Consider the following 24,653-nt stretch of genomic DNA (forward strand, 5'->3'; position numbering starts at 1 on the left):
AACCAGAAGAGCAGTTCCCCGGCATGCACATGCACGCCAGGGAGCTGCTCTTCTGTTTCCGGTGCTCGCACGTGCGCGAAGACCAGCTGGCCTATGCGCATGTGTGCACCCAGAACCCAGAAGAGCAAAGGGCAACATCTGGCATGCCCAGAGAGATGGCTCTACATGCCACTTCCGGCACACTTGCCATAGGTTCGCTATCACGGCTATATGATATAATATGCTACAAGTTATTCTCTTTTGGGTGGTGACAACTCTTTGAAGTAGACCAAGAAATAAGCATGACAGGGATTTCACGAATGGTTTTTACTGTAATAAGGTAGAATAATAGCATCTTGAAAGCCTATCCAAGTTTCTCACTGCCCCATCTTATTTTGAACAAAATCATGGTAAATTTATTTGAAATTTCATTCTTGTGTTCCTCTTTTTCTCTGGAGGGAACACCCTTTACTAGTTTACCAATATTTTAATTCAATGTTTCTCAACTTTGGTAACTTTAAGATGTGTGATTCCCAGAATTTCCCATCCAGAGTGGATAACTTGGGCCGTAGTCCATTCTTCTCTCTTCATGCCCCCTCCCCATTCAAGCAATAACTAAAGCTCATCAAGCATTAATTAAATCTTTGGATAACCAGCAGAATTAACTGCACTTCCAAATTGACCACTTAGGTCACCTTTTCTTAAGTATTTCTGAGGCCACCTTATGATAGCTTATTAGTAACCTTGACTATCACAAAGTATTGTATCTTTTGATTCTTGATGAATGTATTTTATTCTCCTTATGTACACTGAGAGCATATACACCAAAGACAAATTCCTTGGTGTGTCCAATCACACTTGGCCAATAAAGAATTCCATTCTATGTTACTTTATTTCTTATAAGTAACATAGAATAGAATTCTTTATTGGCCAAGTGTGATTGGACACACAAGCAATTCAACCTCAGCTTGAACAGATGAAACTATCTTCTGGGGAATATCAATTAGAAAACAATATCCCCTTTTCTAGAGCTTTTATTTTCCTTCCTGAAGACGCAGGCGTGTGTATCTAACAGTCTAGTATATAAATATGAAACTTCCTAGGGCTAGGCAAAGAGATTAAAACTTTCCATTTTCAATTTAGTATATTTATTACAAAATTCAGCTACAGGAGTCAGACATGCTCAGTTACATTTTTAAAAAAATTATCAAACTAAACGTACAGGTTAAGTTCCTAAAATTAAAAAACCTTAAGGTTTCACTATACTTACAGAATGATTTCTTTGGACTTTCCATACTCACTGCCAGTCTCATACTCGCTGTCAGTCAAAAGGCAAAGCAGATTCACCCAATAAGATAGTGAGACTAATTATCAAGGAGGACAAATTAAATGACCAGTCAGACCCTTGAATGGCTTGAGTAGTAGTTCTTCCTGAAGCATTTAGTTTAAGGCTAAGTCAGAAGAAAACTGGTCTAAGATATAGATTTACATTGGGACATACTGTTGCCTAAGAAAATAATCTAGCAAGGAGGGAGAGGATTTTAGATTCAGTCAAATATGAATTTTTGCATTAGTGTGCTGTATTCAGATGATAAAATGATAGAAAAGGATGTAATTGGCCTCTCAGGCATTTTCGGATCAGATTATACTGTACTTTTCAAGATGCATATCTTGCCACACACAGTATTTTAGTATATGAGATCTAGTGACATGTCATCTAAAACCCTTCCACCCATTTGCTGATTAGATTTGCCAAGATTTTCAAGAAACAGTAGCATACAGCACAGAAAGTGGTAATGAACCTGCTATTTCTTCCTGTATTTATAAACTGCAGTCTTGAGGATCTTTTACAATCTTTTTAGTTTTCCTTTGAAATAAAAGGAAGTTCTGTTGACATTTCTACTAGAGCAGTAAATTAAAAAGGTTACTCTCTGCAACTTGGACTCTTTCATACTCATACTTTGTAATCTGCTGTCAATAGTATTAAAGAAAAATGCCAGCATGTTTGCAGAAGGGATACAGTTCAATGCAGATATTTTAAAATAGCTTGGCATTTTTGGGAGTTTTAGTGTGTATTGCAATAATTGTGACTTCTGTAGAAAACTAGAAATCAAACTAGAAAAAACAGAGCCTTATCCGCTGAATCAGTGTATGAAGGGAAAGTATTAATAAAATAGTCAAAGGTTTCAACAGCATAAGGGACAACAGATTTCCTGAAACCCTGCCTAGAGCTAAATATGGCTTTATTTGTTTAAGATTTCAATGTAAATAAACATTTTTTATTAAGAATTGGAAAACAGTTAAGATTTCCCCCTTTTTTCTTAGAACTTTGGGCAAAACTAAATTTATTATGCGAAGGAGTCTACTGCATACTTTAAAAAATAAAGTTCCATTCATCTTTGAGTATTATGTAAGACCCTCTATAAATAATATCCCATGGCCAGGCAACATTGGCTATGTTGTTGCTCAGATCCTTTGTCTAGTGCTGCAATATTAGAATTTCCAATGTTTTCAGTTTTTCATCAGACGTTTTCCTGGGCTGATTCTTCATACAAGAGTAAAGGGTGTAAATACATAGTTCTGAGTAGACTTTATCTACAGATAATTTAGAATGCTATTATTTCTTTGTAAGTGTGTTAGTGTTAATGATAGTTGTAATTTATTTATTTATTTATTTTATTTAAATTTGTATACCGCCCTTCTCCTAGTGGACTCAGGGCAGTGCACAGCCAAGTAAAAAACATCCAATACAAAATTTAAAAGAATTATACCCTTTGGCCAAAAATTAAGAACCTTACGACTAAAACCCATTAAACAATTAAAAAATCTAATATCTCAAAAACGGGGGGGGGTCACGCCAGCCCTGCTTGATGGAAGAAAAAAGTTTTTAGGTCACGGCGAAAAGCCCGGAGATCTGATATCCTCCGTATCTCCGGGGGCAAATCGTTCCAGAGGGCAGGTGCTGCCACAGAGAAGACCCTCCCCCTGGGGGTCGCCAGCTGACACTGCCTAGCTGACGGCACCCTGAGGAGTCCCTCTCTGTGGGAGCGTACTGGCCGGTGGGAGGCTATTGGCGGCAGAAGGCGGTCCCGCAAATATCTAGGTCCGATGCCATGGAGCGCTTTAAAGGTGGTAACCAATACCTTGAAGCGAACCCGGAAGTCCACTGGGAGCCAATGCAGCTCGCGCAGGAGAGGTGTCACATGGGAGCGCCCTCTCGCTCCCATAATCCCGCGCGCAGCCGCATTCTGCACCAGCTGAAGCCTCCAGGTGCACCTCAAGGGGAGCCCCATGTAGAGAGCATTGCAGTAGTCCAGGCGGGAAATGATGAGTGCCTGAGTGACTGTGCGTAAGGAGTCCCGATCCAGAAAGGGACACAACTGGCGAATCAGGCGAACCTGATGAAAAGCCCCCCTGGCCAAGGCCGTCATATGCTCTTCTAAAGACAGCCATGCATCCAGAAGGACACCCAAGTTGTGAGCCCTCTCCGTGGGGGCCAATAACTCGCCCCCAATAGCCAGCGATGGCACCAGCTGGGTATATCGGGACGCCGGAAGCCACAGCCACTCGGTCTTGGAAGGGTTGAGTCGAAGCCTGTTACTCCCCATCCAGATCCGCACGGCCTCCAAGCACCGGGACATTACTTCAAGGGCATCGTTGGGATGGCCTGGGGTGGAGATGTACAGCTGAGTATCGTCAGCGTACTGATGGAATTCCACCCCGAAGCCACGGATGATCTCGCCCAGCGGCTTCACATAAATGTTGAACAGAAGGGGTGAGAGGACCGATCCCTGCGGCACCCCACACACAAGGCGCCTTGGGGTCGATCTCTGCCCCCCTGCCAACACTGACTGCGTCCGGTCGGAGAGATAGGAGGAGAACCACCATAGAACGGTGCCCCCCACTCCCAGCCCCTCCAACCGGCGCAGCATGATACCATGGTCAATGGTATCAAAAGCCGCTGAGAGATCTAATAGGACCAGGATAGAGGAGCAACCCCTATCCCGAGCCCTCTAATTTAAGTTTTGCTGTATCGTAATACAAGTAATATAGATTAGATGTGGTGACTACAGACTATAAAGTACGAATATGAAAGAGTAACCATTTTCATTTACTGCTGCAGTAGAATTACCAATCTGTTACATTTATAGCAGATATACCTGTAAGATCATTATCCCTGGCACTGTCATCAAGCTTAATTAATTGGATTCCACCACTGAGTGTATTTGCATATCATGCTAACATATGTTTGCTGTTAGCTAATAAGGTACACAAAATGGAAAATGTGTTTTGTTTTCATCCCAAAACTAAAACGTTTGGTAAACTCTGTAAATATTTCTATTCAGCAGGAACAAAACCTGGAACATTTTTAAAATATTTTATTCTTAAATAATAGAATATAAAAGATAATAAGAACAAATGAATTATTACTAGATTAACCTAGTTATTTTTTACTAACCACAATTTACATATTTATTTATTTATTTATATATTTATTTATTTATTTATTTATTTATATTTGAATTTATATACCGCCCTTCTCTCCCTAGGGACTCAGGGCGGTGAACAGCCGAAATTAAAATACATACAATATAAAAGTTAAGATAGCTAAAATAAATTAAATCAATCAGCCCCCAATTTAAAACCCCAAAGCTATACAATTAAAAACTAACCCATAAAAAACCTAATTAGGCTAGGCCGGCTTGCTGAAATAAAAATGTCTTCAGGGCCTTATGGAAAGTGCGGAGATCCGGGATCAGTCGTATTCCGGGAGGAAGCTCATTCCAGAGGGCGGGTGCCCCCACAAAGAAGGCTCTCCCCCTGGGGGCCGCCAGGGTTTTACATTAAGCATTAATTATTGTTGTTGGTTTCTATTTATTTATTTATTTATTTATTTATTTTTCTAATAGTTTTTTATTAAGTTATAAGTTTATTATAAAATACTAAGTACAAAAGCAAATAAGAGGACAGTGAGGGGGAAGGGGGAAAAGAGAGGAAGAATACGGGAAGAAAAAGAAAAAGAAACATTGACTTCAACTCTCTCTGTTACAGAAGAATAAGGCATTAACAACAAATCACCACTTTTTGATTTATCATAATAGTATGAACCAGTCATTTCTACAAAAGTCTAATTAGTAAAACCTAAAATCAAGATGTCATTCTTTTCCACATCAAGCACGAAGTTCAGAAGCGGTTCCCATGTGGAAACAAAAGTACTTATGTTCCTTTCTTTAAGCAAAATAGTCAATTTTGCCATTTCAGCCAACTCCAGAATGGTTGCAGAAGGTTTCTATTTATTTCTGATAAACCATATTTCAAATGTCTAAATCATGCTGTATAATGTGTTGTATATAAGGAAGCCATTACTGCTTCAATTAATTAAACTTCTGTTACGGATATACAGTGGTGTTAATTTTGTCATTGCAATGTATTATCTGATTTTGATCTCTCAGTCTAATATACTCACCAGCAAAGATTTTCTTTTCCAAGAGAAAAGATGCTGTGCCAGGTTGGTTCTTGTTGCTGTCAGTCCAGGGCATTTTTGTTATTATTCCAGATTTTAGCTGGGGGAAAGAGAAAAACAAGCAAAAAGAAACCTTAGAATGATTTCACTGGATGAGTAGGTCAGGACTGATGTGCGTTATTTTTATTTTCCTCTTCTATCTTAACAGCTCCCAGAGTGGCAGAGCCAATATTCCTAGTTCTTCCTCCCCTTGGCCACCACTGCCGGTGTCCTATCATGGCATATCACACTGACATGCTCCCTTATCTTCAAAACCTTCCTTCTCCTCAGCTTCCATCGCCAATAGTTGTGGCTTTCCCCCATTCTTTCATAAGTCCCTCTGATTTTCGAAAAACACTTCTGCTCAGAGAAACAGTATTTTATCTATATCTGGAAAAAAGGCTCATTTCGTTCCATATCCAGAACAAACTTACATGTTTCAATTTGGGCATCAGCCATGTTAGATGCTTGAAATGGTTTGTGTAGTTTTGCACGTCCATAGCATTAATCAAGAGACTTAAGCGTAGTACCAGGTAAAGGTAAACCAAACCTTGTTATGGTATGCCCTGCCACATTATGTAAATAGGGTCTGTGTAAATGATTCAAAGATCAAACATCTCTGTTAAAAATAGAGCCAATTTACATAGAACAGTGGGATAAGTTCCCACAGTGGGATAAGAAAGCAAATGACACAATGTACTGTATGTCAGAATGTAAACTACTCTTTGTGCTTGCATCATGATGTCTCACAAAAGTATGTAAGGGACAGAATTTGCATTGTGACATCACACTGCCTATGTCATTATTTTCATGAAATATTTGAGCGGCATGGATGCTAGAGAAATGATAAGGATGGTTAGGAGGTCTTCTTCACCCTTACTGGATTCCAGCCAATGTAATAAGGGTAGAGAATGGGCCAGGAGGAGAAGGTGAGGCAGAAAACCAATCAAACCAGCAGCGTGTGATTGTTTGATCAATCATTTAATGAATAAATTTGCTGATATTCACTCTACATGGGGAGACAAAATGCCTGGTACTGTTGCTTGAGTTGTGATCTTGTGGATCTCAAGAACGTAGACAGAATATTTGGGTTGTGAGCTTGTGGATCTCAAGGAAGTAGACAGAATAAGAAGAGCTCTGCTGCTTCTGAATTTGATCCCTGTCCTTTTTGGCTAGTAAAAACAGACAAGGAAAGAATTAAAGGCTGGATTAGAGGCTTTATTTGACACCACTTTGTAGAAGAGGAAGGTTTCAGCAACTTTGAACCTTTGTCTATTCCCATTTAAAGAAGCAATCCTACATCCAACAGAGTTGGACATATAGCCCTACTTTTAACCTCCCCTTCTTCCCCAAGAAGGCTGTTGAGATTATGGTGAGATTGTAATGACAGAGAGCTCTGAAAGAAGTGGAACACCTAGACCAGGGGTGTCAAACTTAAGGTCCACGGTCAGATTTGGCCCATGGGGCCACTCTGGGAACAGCAAAGGACTGGCCCACAGTGCCTCTGCCTCGGCCTTCCCGAGCTCTGTTTTTTGCTGTCAGAGGGTTGCAGGAGGCCATTGCAGCCGAAAACAGAGCTCGGGAACCCGTTTTCACTAGCAGAGCACTCAGGCCACCACCGGTGCCCCAACATGAGTGGCGTTGAGCTGGGCACATCCACCCTGGCTATGCTCACCCTGGCCATGCCCAGCCCAGCTCCCCGAGGTCAAACACAACACTGAGGCGGCTCTCAATGAAATCAAGTTTGACAACCCTGATCTAGACTCTTGCCAGTCTAGATTCAGGTGTTCAAGAAAAATTAATTAATGTAAAGCTATAAATGCTTAAATGAGAACATTCAAAATTGGTCAGACTGTAGGTGCAGATGATATAACCAGAGAAGTATACAAATATGGAGGTGGTTTGCTTATGGAATAGCTACACAATTTGTTTAACCTATGAAGACCACATCTTTGCCTGATGATTGTAAGAATATTATTGTTCACTTATACAAAGAAAAAGTAGCAATGGTAAATGGAGATTAGTTTGTCAAATGTGTCTGGGAAGTGCTCAGTATAATTCTCATCAAAAAGGTATATGGGGTGATAAAGAGCAAAATCTCAGAAGTGCAATATGACTTTTTGCTCAGCAGGGGGCATGCAGAGTAGAGTTTTGCTCTTCGACATGTTGCTGAGAAAGGTGGGAAAGTAAGTTACAATATGCTTATTGATTTAGAAAAAGCATATGATAAAATGAAGAGGGTGGAATTATGCAACAAATAGAGAGTTTACGTTGGTTACTGAATGTGATAGGGCATCTATACTGCATAAGTAAATTAAGCTCAAGGTTGACTCAGCCTTCCATCCTTTCAAAGGAATGAAGGTGAAATGGGGACCCAGATTGTGGGGGCAATAAGCTGACTTTGTATAAATATACAAAAAGTATGAAGGCTATTGCTTAATGCATTGTAAACCGCCCTGAGTCTCCGGAGAAGGGCGACATATAAATTAAAGCAAAAAAAAAAAGTGTGGGAATAAAAGGATGTGGAATAAGACAAAATTACTATATTGACAACAGAGGTGTTTTGATTGGCGATATAAATACGTGCAGACCTTTATGCAAAAAGTGCTTTGTTGGTTGAGGATCTGAATTATTTGCAGTGAATATTAGATTGGATTTCATATTGCAATGAGGAGCATGGGTGTAAAAACCAATGCATCAAACATCAAAGTAATTGTATTGACAGAGAAAATATATAATTTAAATAAACTTGTAATGTGAACAATAGAAAGTTATACATATAGTACGTGGCAAAAAAAGGGAAGAAATTATTAAGATGGGTATTTAAGTAGTCAGTTTATGAAAGATGGAAAAATGCAAGGACAAATTTTAAAATAATAATTTATTAAAGTAGGTGGAAATTTGGATAGGAAGATAATGGTTAGCACATTGTTCTTTTGCGAGGAATAAATCTTTGACAAAAGAAACAAAAATGGCTATGTATAAGGATGTTTATACACTCTTTATTGTATGAATTTGAGAGTTGGATATGTCAGAAGAAGCATAGCAGCATGTTGAATGCAGTGGGAATGGGATACTTTAGAATGTGTTAGATGAAACAAGAAGAGAGAGGGAATTAAAGGGTGCTGAGTTAATATGAATCCAGAAGTTAGCAACTAGTATGAAAAAAGTACATTGAGGTTGTTTGATCATATACATAGAATATGCAAGAATTAATGAAGATCAAATCACACAATAATTACATTAAGAATGAAAGGGTTGAAAGAAGAGAGAAAACTGAGAAGTCATGGTTGGATGAGGCTGATAATATCTTCAAAAAGAGGGAAATAAATTTGAATAACAAATGCAGTGTGTGAATTAGTGCATGGAATTCCATGTAGTGGAAATGAGGATGTTTTGCAAGGATAGAAAGGAATGGTGTGGGTGTAAAGAGATTTAGTTAGATTTCCGTTTCTCTGATCCTCTGTCTTTAATTTCTTCTATTTATCTCTTCTTAGGGTACTTTTCTTCTATATTTTGTATCACTTGTAGTATCACTTTCCTTAAAAGAGAGTAGTCGGGCTGTATGCAGCTCAGCTAAATCCAAGGTAAAAGAAATCTAATGCTCCAGCAGTGGGATTCAAATAATTTAACAACCGGTTCTCTGCCCTAATGATTTCTTCCAACAACCAGTTCACCAGACTGCTCAGAAAGTTAACAACCGGTTCTCCCGAAGTGGTGCAAACTGACTGAATCCCACCACTGGATATAACAATGAACATTCAGTCATGACTGCAGTTACATGCAAAATCCTGCATCGTAAATTATATTTTCATTAATCTTAATAAACCATTGACTAGCAAAATGTCTTCTGGTTGACAATAAAAAGATGATTACTAAACCTAAGAATACAACATTAAAAATAAATTTTAAATTAATAATTATTACAATTCTGCCTGCCCAAGAGACTGTCTCAAGAACATAAAAAAACAAAAACAAAGCTAAGTTAGGCCTCTTATCAAGGAAGCAAATTCTGAAGAACTGATGCAGCTTTATATCAGGCCTGGCTTCTATACTACCATTAAGACAAAATCCTTAGGCAAAGCACTTCGATAGCTTCAGTGAGCTGTGGAGGGGACCGCCATCCTGAAAAAGATATTTCAGATTAACCAGCCCACATGGTTTAAGTCTTTATTAACTTTAAAACCCTCAATAACTTAGGCCCAGTCACTTGGAAGAAGTAACTCATCTAGAAGCAGCTTGTCCATTTTTTATCTCTTCAAAAACAAACTGGCAATCAGTGTAAATCAGAAAGGTCTTGTGGTATCCATGCTGGATTGCTCTTAGGAATTACAGTGAAATTACCTCTCTGCCAATTTTTGCCTGGCCTGTTTTAGGACAGCATATCCTGTTGGAAACAGCTGGCCCCCATATAGGCACATTCGCTTGCTTCATGACATAAGCTGAGTTGAATCCTTTGTGAATGGAGTCACATTTCAAAGAAGCAAGACCAAAGTTTCCCATGGCATGGAATTAACACCAGAAGGCAAAGCCCTCCTGTGATGGGGAAGCCCTGGACAGAGCTGCTAGCAAGCCGATGTTAACTTTGGGAGGGGGGGGGTTGCAATTCTTGGGGCAGTTCTCTTTTCCCCCAGAAGATCAATGTAATCCATCTCCTTTGGGGAACACTGATATATTTCCTTTGAAGATGTTTCTTAACTCATATCTCAAGAAGCTCTGTTTGTTCAAAGCTTTTGAGTTTTACATTTTAACTTTTGAATAATCATTTTTAATTTTGTAAAATTTCATGTAAGAAAGTGTCTTAGAATAGCTGAGAAACTATGCAACTGAAGTGGACAGACTAATGCATATACAAGCAGGTGAGAGGACAGACTGTTGCATTAAAAAGTGGAAGGGTTTCTTGCATATGGTCTATATTCAATTGTTAATTTTTGTTTCATTTGGCTCATTCTGACATTACTAGTAAGTTTCAGAATATTCCAGCCCCGTATAAGGCAAGCAGAAAGGTCTATTCTGTCCAATACAATTATTTTACAGATGCTTTTCTTCATATAGCTGTAGCCGGATAAAAAAAGCTGAAATTATTATTTTAAGAATATGGGCATTGATTATTTAGGTATATCATTTTTTCTTCATGAGCCACCTGAGATTTCTGAGGTGAGTTCCATCAAACTCTGATTAATATAAGGTTTTCCTCTTAAAGAAATTGCTGTGAAAGATGTCAGAAATTAGCCTTTGTCAACCTCATGCCTTCCAGGTGTGTCAGGGCAAGAATTTCCAGACAGTGTGACCTTTGACAATTTGGGATTTCTGGGAATTATAGCATCAATACATTATGAGGGCTGATTGAGGAAGACTCCTTCGAGGAATTGTTGAAATGGTATTGCTAGAATTTGTCAGCCCCGTATTCATTCTTTCTCTCCTTCTCTTTAAGACAGGGCAATTCTGAAAGTTAATGACTCTAGTCAACTTTCAAGGGCTGAAACGGTCACCTTTATATCTGAGTCTGTCAGTGCAGCAGCAGCAGTAGCAGCAGCTACAATAACCACACCTTTGTGGCCAGTTTCTTCCAAGAGCACAAATGGGACTACAATTGCCATTTCTGAATCCGAAGAGGAGAAAGCCAAAAAATTACTGTATTGTTCATTATGCAAAGTGGCTGTGAATTCTTTATCTCAGTTAGAAGCACACAACACAGGTGAGTCTTTACCAGATGCATAACAGATGCATTAATTAAATGCATAACTGTATGTTTTAGAAAATTTAGGCAGTGTGTGTAACGTTTTGTCAGGTCATTTTTTTTTTCTTGAAAAGGAAAGGATGTTTCATTTAAAATATATTGTGGCAATTACTGTACTAGCTTCCTGCCTCTCGACAGCCCAGGAAGCATAAATTCTATTCTTTATTAAAGATCTTATTCATCTGGTTACACTGCTTAATAAACCTATTTTCCATGAATGCCCTTGTTGTCCAGATAAATGGTTTCTCTCAGCCCTGTATTTTACATCCTAATACTAGGAGGAGATTCTGCAGGTCACATCTCAGTACTTAAGATTTCAAGAGAACCTGTTGAGATCCACCTTATTAAAGCCCCCATTCAGTAGTTAATGAAAAGACCTTCACTGGTATTCTACTTGCCAGCTTTGCCAGTAATCATTCTCTATTATGATCTTGCCATTCCAATGTTTTCTCACATATTTTTCCATGACTTTGGCTTACACTCACACAATCCAATAGGAGAAAATACATTGCCAAAAAAAAAAAAAAGAGAGAGACTGTTTTGACTAAACGTTGGGCCTGCTAATTTCAATATATAAAAGCAAGGCTAGAAATAATATATGGTTATAATTATGTGCCATAAGGTTAGCCTCAACTTTTTTTATCTAGGATTACAAATAAATAGTATAACAAAAATATTAAAACTTGTAATTCTCTTTGCTGTAGTGTTGGGTATTACACAGAAATGTTGGGGGTTACACAGAAATGCATGCCTGCTCTGTTTGTCCCACTTATCTAGCATCAGGACCAAAAGTAAAGTGGATATAAGAATCAACAAAGAAGGTGGTTGTCACTTAGGGACAATTTGTAATTATATATTTAGATTCTTCTTCGTATAAGGAAGAAGAGAAGAGAGCTGCTCTTGCCCTATGCAAACTTGTGCCCTATAGGCTATTGGCATGTAGACCTTCACAGGTGATGTGCAGACTACCCCCTTGCCTGACCAATTATCTGGGATTTCTTGTCGTTTTATTTTATTTAAAAAATAAAAACCAAGTATGCTGGTTGTATCAAGATTCTGCTTGTGTTGTGTTAATACACAGAAGCACATATGCAAATCAATTAAGTGTTTCAATTTTAATTAATCATACTGTGCATCAGTAGATGGCAGAGAGACATAAAAATGATTGAAGGAACTACACACTCCAATTCTGGAATTAATTTTAGAAAATTTCAGAGTTAAAGAGAATGCTGGGACTAGAATGTTAAACAGGATTCCTAAGCAAGCAAGAAAGAAAGAGTTTTCTCCTATTCTACTTGCTTAATTCTGTTTTTATACTAGGTCTGTGCTTCGTATTTTCTCTAGTTACTCAAGGCAATGTACATAATAGTTTTATTCTTACCATACAACAAACCTCTGAGGTAAATTGTGCTTAGTGATTAGCTGAAGGTTACCCAGCTTCCATGGTCAGCCCAGAAGAGACTATTGAACCACTGAATCTCTCCACCTGTAGTCCTTATACCATAGCTATTTACGCTGCACTGAATCTTAAAATGCTACCTCCATCGCAAGGAGTAAAGCAGAAATGCTAAGCAGCATACACTAACAGGCTTACCACAAATGGCTAATTTACTGTGTTTATAGCTATATTTTCTTTGAAAGCTCAACTGCAAAGAATTGGTGAATGGAAAAAAAAACCATTGTCCCTGAACCTTTGCGCTTCTTCATATTCAAGTTGTAAAGAAAACACAGGACATTGATCTCTATATTAGAAATTGACTTTTTGAAAATTTTCAGAAAAATGTATCTTCTGCTATAACAGTGATTTAAAAGAGAAAAACAATTGTTTTTCCATCCTTGTGTATTTCAATATATTGCATATATCTCCTAACTGGTGGAATGCAAGGAACAAAGTGTTACTTGCAGCAGAGTATTAGAACCTGGCTTGCTTAGAATAGTGCAAATATGCTTTAGGCAAAACCAGACCTTGCTTGTGTCTGTAACCCACTGCCTGAGATATGTCAAAACTGATTGTCATATCAGTACATTAACAGATACAACAAAGGCTAGTAACCTTCTCTTTGGGTTATCTGCATGACTAGCTTGTCTTGCAAAGGTAAGATGACTTCAGTTCTAACTGGGATACATATGGGAGTCAAGCAGCTGAGGCTAAAAAGCAGACATGGCCCCCACATCTTACTAGAAAGCATTATGTTACTGCAGTGGGCCCATAGATATAGACTTCTTTGGTCTTAATTGACCAAAGCCATGATGGATAGCAGAAGTCTATATCTATGGACCCACTTGGTGACATATGGAAGATTGCAATTTGGAATGTTATCAGAAGTAAATTATGAGGAGTATGCATGAACTAATGAAATATAAAAAGAAAAATAATTATTTTGTGTGAAATTAAAAAAAGACGAAGGATGTAAAAAAATTGGAATAGAATTGATCTAATCTTGTGGCATGGAATTGCTGAATACCTGCAGAAAAATGGAAGATGTAACTTGAACTATAAATCAAAGTATTAACTATGAACTAAAAAGTATAGGAAAATATGAATTGGAATTAGTATCATTAAAGTTCTTGTCGGTGCATATGAGAGAAGGAAGCCATAGGTTAGAGATAGTTGCGGATAATGCTCCAGTGAATGGCAATAATGGAGGAACTACCGTGTTTCCCCGAAAATACAACATGTCCTGAAAATAAGGCCAAGACTGATTTTTGGGGTGGGTGTAAATATATGCCCTCCCCCGAAAATAAGTCAGGCCAGCTGCCTGCTGCCAAGTCTTCGGGAGCCGGGACAGAGAGTCCTCTGGCAGCCGGGGCAGAGAGGTGGCGAAGGGTGAAGGGAACCGCAGCCCCACATGGGGATTCCGGACCACCGCCATCCCAGCACTGAGGCTGGCTTCCTCTGCAGCTTTCAAACCCTGGCTGGAAGTGGAGAAGAGGCCAGTCGGGCCAGCCGCCTGCTGCCAAGTCTTCGGGAGCTGGGGCAGCCGCATGGACCTGGGTGAGCACCAAGTGGCAAGAGGTGCTGGGCGGCTGCTCTCTTGCGAGCAGGCTCCCGAAGAACCAGGCACAGGGACGTGAGGACACCGGCACAGCCTCTGGCGAACAGCTGACGAGTGGCTACAGTGCAACACAGCAGCAATCATGAGCACCCCCAAAATAATAAGACCCCTGATAATAAGGCCAAGCTCTTATTTTGGGGTTCAAAAGAAAATAAAACCCTGTCTTATTTTCAGGGAAACACGGTAGGCATGACATTGGTGAAAGAATTGTGCAACAGCATCCTGAATAAATATGATCTGGGAGTGAGTCTGCCAGGTGACACAGATGGATATGTATAAACAAGATGAGAGAGTACATAAAATGATCAGACTCTTTGAAGGTTCAAAAATAATTGAGAATAATGACTGTCTTAAGAGCATCTCCCAGTAAAAAATCTGCTTGCTTCAAATTCATGGTTTAAAGCATAAGATTATTTCTCTGTACAAGAAGTACAAAATGCAGAGTAATTTGGATAGAATTTTTTTTTAACTGTTTTAAATGTGGATGAAGAGGGCTAATCAGAGTGATGGCATTAAAAATAAAAGTGATTAAATATTTAGGAAAAAACTAATATGCAAGAATGCTGGAAGGAGAATTTTAAATATCTGTGGGAATGGTAGTGATATGTCAAAGAGTAAAATAAAAATGAATTTGTACTCATTAGTACTATTAGGGAATAGGATTCATTATTTCTCCTTTATGTATAAAAGAAGAACATGGAAATCAAAAGAATCAGTTCAAAAAGAAATTGGGCAACTCATTTTACTGCATAAATTTATCACTTTAAAATAGCTTTTTCTTTCTAGAATCCTTTTTTTAACATTCTAAAAAGATGAACAATGGATATAGTTTTTGGGAATCACACTCTTCTTACATATGAAGTTTTGGATGATTTAATAATGAGGGTATGATCCAATTAGGATCCAATCTGGGCCAGTCACCAGGACCAGAGGTTTTGTCTTCTAAGATTTTGGACTTGTGCTGAAGATGGGCTCCAGCATGTGTCCAAAAGTTCGGAAGGCAAAACCTCTGGTCCTAGATTGGACCTTGATCAGTGCCAGTAGAGACTGGGAGATCCTGAACAGTCTCATAGCTGTGTGAATGGGTTCTAAAGTGTCTTGAAAACTTCCAAAACCTGAAGAACACTGTATAAAAATGACCGAGATCAACCATAATTTTTTTATTTATATTTACTTATTTTATAGAAAATCTAGGAAAGGATAAAAATGTTTCAATGACTAAAAATGTTTGTTTCCTCATTAAAGTTTTCTGATTCTTTTGTAATAATCACTTGTCAGGTTCCAAGCACAAGACAATGGTTGAAGCTAGGAATGGTGCTGGTCCAATTAAATCTTATCCTCGGCCTGGATCCAGATTGAAGACTCATGGAACTAGTATGGGTTCAGGACTACAGAACAAAACTTTTCATTGTGAGATTTGCGACGTCCATGTCAATTCAGAAATTCAGCTGAAGCAGGTATGTCTTTTGTACATATTACATACTTATTCCATTAATTAACATCATTTAATTTGGTACAAGGTAAATCCCTTGATCAAAAGGGATAAAAAATACCCCAGGTGTACTCTTACAAGCTACTAGCACTAAATTCAATTCAGGGTTATGCCTTCAAATATAACATAATGCATAATGTTACCTTGTCATCATGCTGAAAATATTTAGACAATATTTGTTAATGGTCAACAGCATTGGTAAAACATTTGAAACCATCTTGTTACTGAGAAGACCAATCACTTTTACAAATAACAGCAATATGTCTCTCCATGTCAGGAAAACCAACAAATGAACAACTGCTTTTTGTGGGCTATGGTTGCTCTGCCTTTAATATACGGATTGGCAGCATCACATACAGCATTCCAGTTTTAACCCTCTTGTGATGTTGGTCTTGTTTACTTATTTAACTTTTAAGTGGCTTTATTATAAGTTTTAATTTTTGCTTTTGTTGTATACCACCTTGTGTAAGATGGATGGCCATAAATTTGATAAATTTATTTCCAGTTCTGTTGGAAAGAATTGATCATTGTTACACAATGGCTGCCAGCACATCTTCCCTACTTATTTATCTTGCTACGGTATCTTATTATTGTACAATAAATCCTTTAAATTTATTGTTATCCAGAAAAGTCTTGATCCATACATATTTGAAGTTAATGTTCATTTTTGTGCTTTTTAATGTTAGAATTAAACAGTTGCCTGTTTCTGCAGATATTATACAGTGTATGCAGTATGTATAGTGGATATAAAAAAAATCAACACAACCCTCTTAAAATGCCAGGTTTTGGGGATGTAAAAAAGTCAGATCAAAATAAAACATTTCGAATTTAATGTATTCTTTAATGTAAGTTATAAAGCTGTACAATTCAATTGAAATACAAACTGAAATCTTTTAGGGGGAAAATAACAATAAAAACCCTACAATAACATGGTTGCATAAGTATGCATACCCTTAAACTAATACATTGTTGAGCACTTTTTGATAATCTGACAGCATTTAGTCTTTTGGAGTAGGAGCCCATCAGCATGGTAAATTCTTGTCTTGGGAAACTTTGCCAACTCTTTCTTGCAAAAGCACTCCAAATCTGTCAGATTGAGAGGATATTTCGAGGCAGGGCGCTTTTCAGATCACTCTATAGATTTTCGGGTCTGGGCTTTGAATGGACCATTCCAAAACTTTGTTTTTCTGGTGAAGCTATTCTTTTGTTGATTGGAGCAGTGGTGGGTTGCCCCCGGTTTGCACCAGTTCTATAGAATGGTAGTAAAACCGGTGAGAGGCCCCGCCCACCGACTCCGACATCACCAAAACACTTCTGTGCATGCGCAGAAGAGGCGTGCGGCCCCGCTGCAAACCAGTAGTCAAGGTAAGTAGAACCCACCCCTGATTTGGAGGTACGCTTTGGGTCATTGTCATGTTGAAATTCCTTTTCATCTTCAGCATTTTTCCAGAAGCCTGAAAGTTTTGTACCAAATTTGACTGATATTTGGAACTATTCATAATTCTCTCTACCTTGTCTAAAGCCCCAGTTTCAGTTTTTAAAAAAGCAGCCCCAAAGCATAATGTTACCACCAACATACTAAACTGTGAGCGTGATGTTCTTCTGGTGATGCCCAATGTCGTTTTTGTAAATAAATGCTTCCGTCTTGCCACTGTACCCCACAAGCCCAAACATATGAAGAATAGAGATTGTTGCATATGTAGTACATAACCAGTACTTGCCAGAAACTCCTGCAGCTACTTTAACATTGCTGTAGGCCTCTTAGCTACCTCTCGGACCAGTTTTCTTCTTGTTTTTTCATCAATATTGAAGGGACATCCAGTTCTTGGTAATGTCACTGATGTGCCATATTTTCTCCACTTGCTGATGACTGTCTTCATTGTGTTCCATGATATATCCAATGCCTTGGATTTTTTTTTTTTTTTTTACCCTTCTCCCAATTGATACTATCCAACATTTGGAGCCCTTTGATGCTTTATAAGCTCTTTGCAGACCTGATGCATACTGAGTATTATTTAACACCAGGTTGAATGTGATTGGTTAATTCTGAACACAGCCATATCCCTTCTTATAAGAGGGCGTGAACACTTATGCAGCAACATTATTCTTGTTTTTTATTGTCATGTTTCCCCTTTAAAAGGGTTCAGTTTGTTTTTCAATTGAATTGTACAACTTATATGTTATATTAAAGGTGGAAAAAATCCTGAAGTGATTTATTTTAGTCTGATTTTTTTACATCTCAAAAATCTGGTATTTTAACAGGAGTGTGTAGACTTTTTATATCCATTGTAAAATACCTAGATGAGCTTTTGTCAACTTACCTTTCCCTGAAATAAATAGAGATGTTTACTTGGAGACTATACACTGGTTACAGTTATCAACCGATAAGTTTTACACAGAACACTTGCATTGATTTTTCAGCACATTTCTAGCAGAAGGCACAAGGACAAAGTTGCAGGGAAACCCACAAAACCGAAATACAGTCCTTACAACAAACTACAGCGTAATCCAAACATTCTAGCGGTAAGTATTGCCTGGTGTGCTTATCCTATTGAAAAGCTTTGATTACCCTCCCCTACATTCATGAGTATGTCTAGAAAAGAGATTTGTGTGCATTCCTCAAAAGTAGCCTCTCCACCAAACTCAGTGGCAATTATTTTTCAGGAAGTGTTCAAGGTACACTTATTTTCAATCTTAATGTGCAGCACATTTCAGCTGACCTTTAAAAACAAAAAAAAAAACCTAATATGCCTCCTTCGTTATAAAAATGAAATTGAAGTACTTCAGGTTTTATTAGCTTATTAGTTTCTCAGTGTAAAAGCTGAAGCCACAATAGGGGTATGCTTCAGCATAAACCCCAGATTAGTACCTAATTTACATCTACGAGTAAACAACCAAACCACCTTCCCTTTTTTCTTCAAACACAAGATGTTATACTGTCACTGTTTTGTGTGAGGAACTGACTGTGCTTTATTGGAATAGAACTGTGATGGCAAACCTATGGGATGTGTGCCACAGGTGGCATACGTAGCCATATCAGTGGGAACGCAACCTCAGCTGATTTTTGGGCCTTCTCGGCCCACCAGAAGTAGGGAAACAGGCTGTTTCCTGCCTCTGGAAGGCCTGGGGGGCTGGGGAAGGCCCATTTTTCTCTCTCACCTGGCTCCAGAACCTTTCTAGGAGTCTGGGGAGGGTGAAAATGGCCTTCCCCACCCCCACCCCCGTAGACCCTCCAGAGGCCAGAAATGGCCCATGGGACTGGAAGTTCACAAACGGGCCATTTTCAGCCTCCGGAGGACCTCCGGGAAGGTGGGAAAGGCAGTTTTCGTCCTCCCCAGACTCCTAGAAAGGCTCTGGAGCCAGGTGAGAGAGGAAAAATGGGCCTACCGGGCTATCACGTGCCAGGAGCAGGGGGAGCGGGGAGGAGTTGCACATGCATGCGCGGGGGGCACATAGAATTATAGGTGTGGGCACGCGTGTGCAGCCCCCCTCCTGGCAAGTGATGGCAAAAAGTTTAGCCATCCCTGGAATAGTAGAATCTTTTCCCAAGTGCTCAGGGTATACTTCTCTCTGTGGTTAACCTTGTTCTCATTGCCATTTTAACTATTATATAACATAAGACTCCCTATCTTGAATTAATGGAATGCAGCAAAATCCAAACCTCGTCCAGGAAGCTCTGCTGATAACGCCAGCAGCTAAATGTGACACTAGAAGGGATAGGAAATGCTGCAGCTGCTTTTAGCCTCCTGTGCTGAAATTGAGAAAGGAAAGGTGCAGGGACAAGAGCAGGAAATTAAAAACTTTGTCAGGAGACCTTTTGAACAAGCTCCATACATTGGGTGGGGGGGAAATCAACCATTTCACAGCAGTATTTCTTTCCCTTCTTTCCATAGGCAAAGCTGGCCTTCCAAAAAGATCTTCTTAAGCCTTTGGCACCTGCCTTTCTCTCCTCTCCTCTGGCTGCCGCCGCTGCGGCAGTATCCACAGCTCTGACTCTCCCACCACGACCGTCCGCTGCTCTCTTCCAGGCTCCTGCAATACCCACAGCTCTCCTAAGGGCAGGACATGGGCCCCTCCGAGCTACTCCAGCATCTATCCTCTTTGCTCCCTACTGAATTGGGAATAAGCAAGGCATAACTTTGGCCATGTGGAACAAGGACAAAAGAAGACAAGAGCAAGATTCCCCCCCCCTTTTTTTTTACAGGACTTGTGTTTTTAAGATCTCATGCTTGATTCCATCCTTAGAAAATAAGTTACAAAAACTCATTGGCAGGAATTGCAATCTAGAATCCATTTGGGGGGGAGTGTTAAATAAAGTTCAGATACCTGGTTTACAAAGACAAAAACATATTGTGCACAAAATATATCAAAGGTTCATCGATCTGTTTTTAACTGGACATTATGATTTGTAAACAAGGAATGTGGAATATTTTCCTGTATGACTTGAAAAACCAGAATTGTATACATGGGTCTCTGGAAGCCAACTTGTTCATATCCTGGTGAGTAGATTCTGGTGTGCCACAAAAGCTAGACGAAGGAATTAGTTTGCTGAAAACATTTCAGTACTGGATTGCAACTTCTTATTACCTAATGTACTCCCATTCCTTTAATACGTGTCTTGTTTAGGCCTTAGTTAGTATGAGTACATCTTGTGTAACGCTGCAGATTTATCTCTCACTTGATTTCAAATCATTTTGGTGGCATTGCAAATATTTAGAAGCACAGCTCAGCCTTGAATTTTTCTGTTTGAAAATTTAATGTCTTTAATTTATCATTTTATTTAGAAGGACTCAGAAGTAACAAAGCCATATATCCCATAAATAAGATGATGACTTGTTTACAATTTTTATTTTATTTATTTTGCATTCAGTTATTCTCCCCCCTGCCTCGTTGCTAAACATCCACTTCAAAGACATTTCATCATTTATATGTTTACTAAAGAGATTGTGCACATTGTTCAATCAGATAATGAGCTGACATATTTATTATTCATACATATCCCTTCACACTCATGTATATACATATCTCAATTTGGTTTGCATTTCTAAACTTCTTTCCTATAGAATGATGGCTGCATACAGTTGTGGCTCCCAATGCAATAATGTACAGGAGATAAAATATTTATAAAACAAATTGTTTGTTCTGTTGATGAATATTATTATTCTAGCCTTTCAGTCTGCTTTTTCTCCCCACACCATTTTATCAACATAATTTGGGCACTGAGGACATACTGTATGTCTTGCTTGGGAAAATGAGGGTATTCTCCGAAAGCATCTTTGCTTGCAATCTGTAAAGAAAATATATTTATATTTTTAAAAGTACATTTTAATAAAATACCGTGGGAAAATAATAATATAATTTATTAATGAGAAAAAAATTCATGTGACACTCTTAAATGAGCTCTGTACTGGTAAAACGGCATTATACAGAATTTATTTTTAAAACTTTGATAACTGAATCATGGTATAGCTCACTTACATAAAACTGTACAATCACTTGATTAAACTTTCATGGGTAATGAATGACTAAAGTTATGAATACATAATAGATACTTTGCATATCACTCTGAGAAGCTTAATATCATGGCGTGCTGTTTTTTAAGAAACAGAAATCTATAGTACTGTATACATACTTTAAGGGATTATTTAAAAAAAGCATCTCAGAGTCCATCATTTTATCTCTTCAGTTGATTACTGAATATTTCTGGGCTAAGCATCTTTTGCTGTTCCCCTGCTTCTGGTAATCAGAGCTCTACTGCCTCTGAACGTAATGATTAATATTAAATATTAACATGATTTCTGGCAGACCACTTTTCCAATTTCCTGTTATAGTATCGAATTGAAAGATACATAAACCTAAATCTATTTGTTTGATGTGTGTCTCTATTTGGCTTTGATTATTAAATCTGGGTGGGAAAATCATCCTATTTTCTCAAATGGGAAGGGAAAAGTTTTGTCAATTTCCAATGGTAATTAAGGCATGGATTCCTAAATTTAAAATTTGGCATCAAATCCCACATGAAATCAGACTGTTCCAATCAGAATTTTCTGATTGTGCAGACTCTGGAATAGCCATGACAGTTCTGATATCTGAGCATAATAACTAACAATGTGAAATATGATAGCCGTTTTTCAAGATGGGAGCAATACTATTAGGCAAAAAAGGTAGCAACAGTTCTCAGAGTATATTTTTACTAAACACAGAAACTTAACCCCACCAAAATGCAATCAAGAAATTTTATCACTCTGTTTATAAAGGGTTTGATTATATTACAAGTGGTTCTAGGTTAGGGTTATGACCACTCACTTAGCGACCATTCAAACTTATGACAATGCCGAAGGAGTGAGTTGTGGCTTCACAGTGCCCCCATAGTCACATGATCACAATTAAGGCACTCAATACCTGGCTCACAATTATGATGTCGTAGCAGGTCATATGATCCTGATTTCCAACGTTCTCTGCTGGCTTTCCTCAAGCAGAGTCGATGGAGAAGCCAGCAGGAAGTCAGAAGACTTAGTTACATGAGGTCCTTGCTTAATGCAGCAACTGAGACTGCCACAATTGGTATTGATAAGTTGTGCAGTCACGTGACATTGTGCTTTATGACAATGTCCGTTAGTGACAGCAATTCCAGTCTCAATTGATGTTGTAAACCGAGAACTACAGTTTGTTGCAATGTAATTCAGGTGCAACTGTCTTTTCGAGCCATGCTTCATTTCCCTGGAAAAAAGTTCCATAAATAACATCTGTGTGTTGTTACTGAAATTAAATTTTGCAGTCAAGTCTTCCTTTTTATCTATGTGTGTGTTTAGAAATCCCTAAATCACATTATATTACAGGGGGCTGTAGAAAAAGACAATGTCGTAATACAGAGTCTAGAAGTGTGGTGTCTAAATAAGATAAATGAAAGGACCTTTCTAGTTTCATCATAGAGACCTATCTAGTCCTAATAATTTGAAAACTCTGAATGAACACTTGCCTCTAGTTTTGGAGCAAGTTAAACTGCACTGATAAATGTCTATTTTGTTCTCCTTTCAGTAAAATTTTCTGCTTGGGGTCTGTAGATGACCCTTATCAGACATGCAATAGAAAAAGAGAAACACATCCTCTATTAGATAATACGCATAGCAGAACAATATATTGATCTATACATCCAAATACTTATGGCTCCTGCTTAGGCCTTTCCATTGGTGAAGTTTGCAGGTGAAAGACCCAAAATGGGGGCAAAGGATAGCATATTATCCACCTACATTACATCATAAAAATAAAGTTTTGTTCTGAGCCTTCACTCTAACTATTAGGTTCAGGTGCTAATAATTCAAATGTCTCTATGTTTATTCCAATAGTTTTAATTATATTTCGATTCTAGAAAGTCTGAGTAGTCTTAAGAGCCAGTTCTGACATACATTGACTTAATAATTGCCAAAACTTTAAAGCCATTCATTTCTCAGGAACAGACCTTGCTACTGGTTGCTACCCTGTTGTTTACACACAGCTCCTCATACCTTTACTATATTAGGTACCAGCAGGAATGTTACTACATTGGAAAGAGTGTAATATTATGAACACACATTTATTTTCTTTGTGGCGGCTTTAATTCCTGCACAACACAACACAAAACTGACATTTCCAGGTACCTATCATCCCATTTGTTGTTGGGATTTAATCTCTATATGTAAACATGAGCCTGATTTGTGGTAGTTGTGACTGCATCGACAAAACCCCACCCTCTTTATATGTATTGCGCATCATCATATGTAAAAAGGAGCTGGGTTTTGTCTTCCATCTTGATTTTCTGGAAACCTCTCTTCCCCATGGACGCCTCTAACACCTTCTCTCATTAGGAGATCCTAATTTTTGTCAGGATCACCAGATGCAGAGATGTTTAGTCCAAGAACCTGTTCAGGAATAGACAGACAGGAAATAAAGCGATGCTTATTATAATCACAAGTTTCTGACTCAGAAATGTGTTGCAGCAATGATGGCATTGTTGATTATCTGCAGTGTTTCCTTCGTCTATAGCTGTAACAGAATAATATTTGGGCTCCCACTGTAGTTGTTTTTTTAAAATAAAAATCCTTCTGAAAATGTTATCTAATGCCAGTTCAGGGAACTCTGTGGTGTTATTATGAGTTTCAATATCATTATACTGGGGTCATTGAGAAATACAGGTAGACCTTGGCTTACAAACATTTGTGTAGTGATTGTTTGAAGATACAACAGCATTGAAAAAAATGACCATTTTTCACACTGAATGACCGTTGCAGCATTCCCACGGTAACATAATCAAAATTTGGATGCATGGCAACTGGCATGTTTTTATAATGTTGCAATGTCCTCGGGACATGTAATCATCTTTTGCGACCTTCTGACAAGCAAAGTCAGTGGGGAAGCCAGACCCGCTTAACAACCGTGTTAGTAATTTAACAACTGCAGTGATTCGCTTAGCAGCCGTGGCAAGAAGAAAGGTTGTAAAATGGGGCAAAACTCACTTAACAACTTGTCTTGCTATAATAATGGAAATTTTGGGCTCAATTGTCATAAGTCTTTTTTTCCGCTTTTCTGTAAAATATGTGAGAGAGATAGAATTTTTTTTTTAAGGAGGACATTTAGGAAACCTCCCAAACACAGCTGAAATAGAAGGAAAGCTGTCTAAAAATGAAATTCAAATGGGATGGTGATATGTGGGTGCAGGAAAATATTACATTGCTTTGACAAAACAACAGCTTGAATGTTTATCTCTTATTACAACAAAGCAAGATAAAAATGTTTGAAAGCTTACAACTCCATATTTCTTATGCAAATAAATAATTAAGTTGTTATGTACTTAAATATTTTCCTGATTATGTTTGCATGTTTCCAGCGTGTTTAATATTGAAATAC

The 24,653-nt window shown here is 38.3% G+C and overlaps 1 protein-coding gene across 3 annotated transcripts in view; it reads left to right on the top strand.

Annotated features, from left to right (window-relative positions):
• ZNF385B (zinc finger protein 385B) overlaps nt 1-21,113 on the top strand; it is a 206,982-nt gene extending 185,869 nt beyond the window's left edge. For all 3 annotated transcript variants that reach the window (XM_070956873.1, XM_070956875.1, XM_070956874.1), the window contains 4 exons: nt 10,917-11,180; nt 15,557-15,735; nt 18,192-18,293; nt 19,664-21,113. In XM_070956873.1, coding sequence (XP_070812974.1) covers nt 10,917-11,180; nt 15,557-15,735; nt 18,192-18,293; nt 19,664-19,885 — 767 coding nt within the window. In that variant the 3' untranslated portion in view covers nt 19,886-21,113. The remainder of the gene's footprint in view (nt 1-10,916; nt 11,181-15,556; nt 15,736-18,191; nt 18,294-19,663) is intronic.
• The last annotated feature ends 3,540 nt before the right edge of the window (nt 21,114-24,653 follow it).

Source organism: Pituophis catenifer, unplaced genomic scaffold, assembly GCF_029215685.1.
Source record: "Pituophis catenifer annectens isolate HBS135680 unplaced genomic scaffold, rPitCat1.0.hap2 SCAF_1, whole genome shotgun sequence".
Taxonomy (NCBI): Eukaryota; Metazoa; Chordata; class Lepidosauria; order Squamata; family Colubridae; genus Pituophis; species Pituophis catenifer.